Here is a 7,122-nt window from a genome sequence, read left to right as displayed (position 1 = left end):
TAGTATTTATTTACTTAATTAAACCTAGTTCTATCAATAGTCTTCTACTTGTTTCTCCAAATGTATTAGAATTTTCTATTGGAAGTTTATTCTTTCTCATCATCATTCATCTCTTATTATCATTTAATAACACAAATGTTGCTATTGGTAAAAAATTCGGTTTTACTCTTCTTATGATCTTTATCTTCTTATTTGTTTTGGTTCTAATCCCTCCTTTTCTTTTATCCTTTTAACTAATTCAATCTTTACTTCTTGATTCTATTAACTGAACTCCTTCTTATTCTTTATTTCATCTTTTCTTTTCTCATAAATTCCTTTTCAATATCTTTCTTATTTTTCATTATCTTCATAAACTTGAATCATTTCTTATTCAACTCTTCTTTTCTCTCTTTTATTTTTTGTTTATCAATACATTAATCTCTTTGATTTCTTTTTTATTAAATCTTGCCATTCTTGTTATATCTCTTACAAACTTCTTTTCTTTACTTACTTTCTCTAATTTCTTATTTTCAAATGAGAGTTTTTTTATTATTCTTATTATTCCTTTCAGGTATGTCTTTTGATAATGATTAAATATTTGAATATAAGAAAATTGGATAAATTAGTCATTAGAAATAATACTTATTCATAAGCAACCAAGAGAATTTGTTAGATAAAGAATAATTGTTAGAACGATTTCATTATTATTTTACAACTCCATCTTCAAAAATTATTATTTTGAATATTCAATGTACTTCGAAAAAAATCTATCTTTTAACTTAATCCAAATCTAAATCAAAAGAAGCAGAAATTAGTACAAATGTAAAGCGTCAGTAATGTTAATAAAAAATTAAATAAAATGGAATGTACTGCCATGTGGTTTTATATTCTGAACATCTATGTTATTCATTTTCTATTTCCATAAATAAAACAAATTTATAAATTAAATGTTAATACAATAAGCACTATCCTTCAATAAATAAAGAATATTAAATAAAACCATGATACCTAATATAAGAAATTTGATAAAATATCATTCTATTATTATAATATGATTATAATATTAGTAATACACTTGCGCTTTACAATAAATTCATAAAGAATAATAATTAAATAAAATGGAGTATGAAAAAGAATGAATTCTTTGTTGAATGTTGTCTAATACTACAGAAGGTCAACGGAAAGATTGGCTTGTACCTCCATCAAAAAATGAATGTAAAACTATTAATATGATAAATAAACTTCTTGAGTAATGACTGTAATAAATTTTATAAATCAAATATGAGATAATAGAATATAAGAAGAAGTCATTAAAATGATTGAAAAAATATTTAGTAATAGTCAATAATATCAAAAATAGGTAATTTTTTTTATAAAGGACTCGAACCTACATAAATACTTTTATTTGATTACATATAATAAGTATTAAATTCGCATAGTCTTGGTGATTTGAATATAGTTATTTAAAACTAATAAATAAGATATTATTATAATAAAAATTTACACAAAAATTAATTCAACTATTACTTAATCAAACATAGAATGAATTAAAGGCATTTTTAATTTAAAAAAGATTTTAAGATATAATCAACAGATACATGAATAAGAGAAAAAATATCACAAGTATTAAAATATTATTTGTTTTGAGTATAAAATGATATACCCATCATTTATCAACAATTAATGTTACAAGTAATAATTATTTTATTGGAACATAAGAATAAAAACAATAAAATAACTAATTATAACATATTAACATAAGAAATATAAACTAGTATCTTGTCGTAAAAACAAATATTTGGAAGGTAAGGAATTTAATAAGAAAACAAAGATTATTTTATAAATTAGAAATGATTTCGAAAATAGTATAAAACTTTGATTTAGAAAGACACTGTAAAATATGATATATTAATTATTAAAAGTGATGAAAACTACAATCAATATGTGATAATAAAATAAAATGTCAGATAACCAGTTGAGTTTAATTAAATAATAAGATTTGCTTCTCAACAATTTAATGCTTTTATTTACTTTTTGATTATATTAGAATGATTGTTTCAATTAGTACAACAATAAAAAGAATTAGTATCAAACAATAATTTAAAATTAATGGTATTTTATATAGAATGTTGTTCAATATTTGAAGCAATGAAACAGTATAGTTAAAGATAATAATTATGTTAATTAAATATAATGTGGTAGTTATTGTTCATTTAAAATAGTTTAAAAAATATTATATTGTTTATGATAATTAGTTATTTATAAATGTTGTAATTTCTGTGTAATTTGATATTATACTCATTAAAATAATTTATTGGTTTCATGTAAACTCTTTTTAAATCAATTTAATGAAATAATTATTATATTAATACTTATTTTTATTACATTAACTTTATAACAAATTGATATAAAAAGATGAAGGAAAGTGATAAAGAGATAAGATAACAAATCACTATAAATCATCATAGGAATCTTGTAACAAATCAAAAGAATTAACAATAAAATTAACCTCTTGATTTTGAATAAATTCATAGATTATTTCCAATAGTACTTTTGTAAATATTCAAATGAATAGATAAAGAATAATAAAAAAAAGGAAATCATAATTAAGATAGAAGAAAAGAGTAAGAATGAAGAAGAAGTTAATAAAAAGAAAAAGATAGAATAAGACAGTGTTTCAATAAAACATAAAAAAGAAGTCAATTAATAAAGAAAAAAGAAATAACAAAAGATAAAAATAAAATTGAAAATAAAAGAGAAAAACAAAGAAATAATAAAAATAGGGATGAATAACAATTTTAGAAAATAAAAAAAGAAAAATCAATAAATAAGGAACTCTCCAAAGAAAAGAAAAACAAAATAAAACAAATATGTCGTTCTTGCCATTTGGTACAACTACAGATGAATCAGATGAAGTTATAGAACTTCAATTTAATGGAAATGGAAATCAACCTATCGTTATTGAACAACATAGTAATGGAAAGGTAATGTCATTAGGATGTTTAATTTTTGTGATAATATTTTGTGGAATTAATATGATTATTTGTTTGTCATTCATTCAAATGATATGAAAGATACAAATGTTAAAAGAATCAAATAAATAGTGAATAAAAAAACAATTAATTAAACAAGAATAAATGAAATAAGTCTTTAAAAAAAAAACAGACAAAACAAAAAAAAAGATAATTGAAATAGAATTATTTTTGTTTAGTTAAATACCAATCAAATTCACCATCATATTCAATATCATTTTCTCTAGCTACATTTTGAAAGACTTCTCTCCAAAATTGATATTTTGGTTCTTCTTCAAATCTAAGACTTCTTGCATAAGAAAGAAATGAAGCAAATTCAACAGGAAGATTTTCACATAATTCCTCTAATGGAATTTCCATTTTTTTTTTACAAATTTTATCAAATTTTTCAGTATTATTTTGTCTATTAAAACCTTGCCATGGTAATTTTCCTTTGAGAAAATATATAAACATATATGCTAAACTTTCTAAATCATCTCTTCTACTTTGTTCATATCCTTTATGATTATTAATAGATGCATATCTTGCTGTTCCTGTTAATGATTTATCTTCACTATATGCAATATGTTTTCCATTTTCAATATATTTTTTACTTAATCCAAAATCAATTATATATACAAAATGAACATTTTTATCACTTCCCATAACAAAATTATCTGGTTTAATATCTCTATGAATATATCCTTTTTTATGGACATGTTCAATACATCTTAAACATTGATCTACAATCATTAATACTGTTTTTAATGAAAATGGATGTCCAACATATTGAAAAAGATCTTCTAATGATGGTCCAAGAAATTCCATTACCATTACATTATAATCATCTTGTTCTCCTGAATAATAAACTTTTGTAATTCCTGGTGGATTTGTTTCTCCTTCTGCAAGGTATGAATAAAGTTGTGCCTCTGCTTTAAGTTGAGGATGTTTACATTTTTTTAATTCAATTTTTATAGCAACTGATTGTCCTGTCTCTAAGTCTGTTCCTTGAAAAACATCTCCAAATGATCCTCCTCCTAATTTCTTTTCTAATTTATATCTATCATGAATAATGAATTCTGCATTTCTTGCCATTTTCTATTATTTCTTTTTTTTTTTTCTTTCTTTCTCTTTTTTTTTATTTCTTTTTATTTCTTATTTCTTTTATCTATTTCTTATTTATCTATGCATCAAATACCACGACACCCTCAATCTGACATTACTCCTGATTTTAATTCTCTTGCCTTTCTTATATTTCCATTACTTGTTACATTCTTAGCTATTATTATTCTTATTCTTTTCCCCTTTTTAAAAACTTACTTTATTCCGTCTAATTCTCATTCTACTAAATTAAAAATTGGAATTACTTTAACTGATGCTTATAGTGGAAATACAATTAAAAGAGTTATAACCCGGAATATTCAATGTCCATTATGTAATGGAAGTGGTGCTGCACATTCACATGCCATTCATAAATGTTCAAAATGTGGTGGAAAGGGTGTGGTTAAAGAAAATTTAAGACTTGGATTATTTACTTATGAACATTTAACTAGCTGTCCTATTTGTGGAGGGAGTGGAGAAGAAATCACAGAAAAATGTAAGAAGTGTAATGGAAGTGGAAAAGTATCTGAAACCAAAGAATTTAATATTGCCATTCCTAAAGGTAGTAAAACTGGAGATATTATCAAGATAAAAAATATGGGTGAAATGGGTAGTACTCTTCTTTTATTATTAACTGTTAATGATGAAGAGAAGAACTTTAAACGTCAAGGTGATGATTTATTAACCAATCTAACAATTACTATGAAAGATGCATTATTAGGATTTAAAAAACAAATCTCCCACTTAGATGGTCATCAAATATTTATTGAACAAAATGGGGTTACAAGCGATGGTCAAGTTATTCGAATCAAAGGTGAAGGATTGAAAAAGAACTTTTTATTTAATGGTGATTGTTTAATTTCTATCCATGTTGATATGAATTCAATATCTCATGACCAAGCATTGAAAATAGCTAAAATATTAAATCAAACTAATTAATTTATCACATCCTTTTACTCTTCTATTATCTTGTTTATTAAATACTTTTTATTTCCTTTGTTCTAACTATTTCTAATTAATCACTCATTTTCTTTATTCTGATATATTCCGTATGTACTTTTATTCATTCTTATTATTTTATCTATCACAACAGTTATTTCTTCATCTAACTTTCATATATAATTTCTCTAATATTTCATGTTAATCTAACTCGTTCAATTTCTTTTCTTTTACATATAATTGTTATACTATTCTTTAAACATTTATTTTCATATATTTCCTATTAATATTCATTACAATTATCATCCTATTTCAAGTAATGAACTGTTTGTTCATGTTCTATGTAATTTTGTAATTGTTTCATCTGTTCCTTCTTCTTTGATAATATATATTTTTAATTCAACTATATTTATTTTTAATTCCATTTTTTTTTCAATTAAATATTGTGTTATTTCATTTTCGGGCAAAATATTTTGCATAATAAAATAAATTAATTTTTATTATTTTGCTCCTAAAAAAAATAAAAAATAAAAAAGTACATTAAATAACATTCTATAATCAATTATGTTTGTTTATATTTTATATCATTTTATGTTCATTTGATCTGAAATATAAATGATTCAGAAATGATATTTGATTCAATGTATGTATACTTTTTTATTATTATTTTATTATTATTTTATTTATGTATTTTATTTATATATTTTATTATTATATTATTTTTATTCTTATATTATATATATATATCATCATCATCATCATCATTTTATCTATATATCATATATTTATCATATTTTATTAGGTTGATATTCTTATTATTTATATTTTCTTTTATATATGAATATATTTTTATTTATATATAATTTATTATATATTAATACATTTCATTATCTTATTTTCATTTTGATTATATTTTTATATTTTGTATCTATTTTCTCTTTATATTTATTATTATTATTATTATTATTATTATTATTATTATTATTTTATTTATATTATATTGATTTTATTTATCTTTTTATTTATTCATTTACTTTATTATTATATCATTTCATTTCTCTTCTTATTTCTCTGTTATTTATTATTATTATTATTATTATTATTATTATTATTATTATTATTATTATTATTATTCTTTATGCTTTTATTTTATTCCATTTTCATGTTTATTAAATCATCTGTTTTGAAATGAAGTGTTTTTAACATATTAATCATTCTATATTTCTTCATTCTTCATTTATCATTTAATTTCTTTGATTTCAATTTTAAAATAGATGAAAAGATGAAGTAAATATAAAATTGAAAGATAATAACAATTACATATAATTTAATAACATTCACTTCATAATAAGAATGATACATGAATGAAGATGTGAATATGAACATGGTTAAATCTATTATTATTTATATTATTTATTCTATATCATTTTACTTATTGTATCTTTATTTTTTCATTTTGTTAAATTCTTAAACAAATTATAATGATCATTTCTTATTAATCATTTCATTTATCATTTTCTTCATTTATTATCATTTATTTATGTGTTCATTTATGTATTCATTTATATATGTTTATATTGTTGATTTCAATACATTTGACATTGTATTTATAAAAGAATATTAATGTTGTTTATTTAATAATCTGTATCATTTTATTATTCATCTTATTTATTTACTACTTCTACTCATTCTCTTCATTTTCATTATCAAACAAATAAAATGTGATATTATATACTTCATCAAACTATTTGTTTATTGTTATTCAATCATCATTCATTGTAAAAAACATATTGTTTGTTTTCATTTTTATTCATCAATCTCACATTTCAAAATTGATTAAATTAACTAAATCATTATTATTTCTTCGTAGATACAAATGTGTTAATTTCATCTATTCTTCTTCTTTCATTTTCATATCATCAATTATTGTATTGTTTATTTCTATTTATTATTCAATTATATTGAAGTATAAGTGTGAATGAATAATTTAAATACAGATGAAATAAGTAGTTGAAATGTATTATGTTAATTATCAGCTTCTTCACTTCATTCATTTCAATTTTACAATTAATAAATAGTTAATAAGAACATT

General features: G+C 20.9%; 2 protein-coding genes across 2 annotated transcripts, besides 18 other annotated features; one reads left to right on the top strand and one right to left on the bottom strand.

Moving 5' to 3' along the window:
* Window positions 1-818: 818 nt before the first annotated feature.
* Window positions 819-840: a sequence feature (AT_rich).
* A 60-nt stretch (window positions 841-900) lies between these two features.
* Window positions 901-928: a sequence feature (AT_rich).
* Window positions 929-988: 60 nt separating this feature from the next.
* Window positions 989-1,045: a sequence feature (AT_rich).
* Window positions 1,046-1,438: 393 nt separating this feature from the next.
* Window positions 1,439-1,482: a sequence feature (AT_rich).
* Window positions 1,483-2,190: 708 nt separating this feature from the next.
* Window positions 2,191-2,246: a sequence feature (AT_rich).
* A 65-nt stretch (window positions 2,247-2,311) lies between these two features.
* Window positions 2,312-2,393: a sequence feature (AT_rich).
* Window positions 2,394-2,552: 159 nt separating this feature from the next.
* Window positions 2,553-2,649: a microsatellite.
* Window positions 2,650-2,684: 35 nt separating this feature from the next.
* Window positions 2,685-2,761: a microsatellite.
* Window positions 2,762-3,065: 304 nt separating this feature from the next.
* Window positions 3,066-3,175: a microsatellite.
* A 1-nt stretch (window position 3,176) lies between these two features.
* EDI_052540 (casein kinase I isoform delta, putative) lies at window positions 3,177-4,085 on the bottom strand (the record flags this gene model as incomplete). Its single annotated transcript, XM_001735779.1, has 1 exon — window positions 3,177-4,085. One exon carries the CDS (start codon window positions 4,083-4,085, stop codon window positions 3,177-3,179), a length of 909 nt encoding a protein of 302 aa, XP_001735831.1.
* Window positions 4,085-4,156: a microsatellite.
* Window positions 4,157-4,175: 19 nt separating this feature from the next.
* EDI_052530 (chaperone protein DNAJ, putative) lies at window positions 4,176-5,030 on the top strand (the record flags this gene model as incomplete). The annotated part of the gene is made up of 1 exon (XM_001735778.1): window positions 4,176-5,030. The coding sequence occupies one exon, from the start codon at window positions 4,176-4,178 to the stop codon at window positions 5,028-5,030; it is 855 nt and encodes a 284-aa protein (XP_001735830.1).
* A 381-nt stretch (window positions 5,031-5,411) lies between these two features.
* Window positions 5,412-5,475: a sequence feature (AT_rich).
* Window positions 5,476-5,507: 32 nt separating this feature from the next.
* Window positions 5,508-5,623: a sequence feature (AT_rich).
* Window positions 5,624-5,684: 61 nt separating this feature from the next.
* Window positions 5,685-5,762: a microsatellite.
* Window positions 5,763-5,775: 13 nt separating this feature from the next.
* Window positions 5,776-5,795: a microsatellite.
* A 19-nt stretch (window positions 5,796-5,814) lies between these two features.
* Window positions 5,815-5,970: a microsatellite.
* Window positions 5,971-5,975: 5 nt separating this feature from the next.
* Window positions 5,976-6,164: a microsatellite.
* Window positions 6,165-6,433: 269 nt separating this feature from the next.
* Window positions 6,434-6,491: a microsatellite.
* A 54-nt stretch (window positions 6,492-6,545) lies between these two features.
* Window positions 6,546-6,600: a microsatellite.
* Between the last annotated feature and the right edge of the window lie 522 nt (window positions 6,601-7,122).

This window comes from Entamoeba dispar, genomic scaffold (genome assembly GCF_000209125.1).
Source record: "Entamoeba dispar SAW760 scf_1105229459395 genomic scaffold, whole genome shotgun sequence".
Classification (NCBI taxonomy): Eukaryota; Evosea; order Mastigamoebida; family Endamoebidae; genus Entamoeba; species Entamoeba dispar.
Note: the sequence above shows the minus strand (reverse complement) of the source record. Positions and strands in the feature narration are given on the sequence as shown.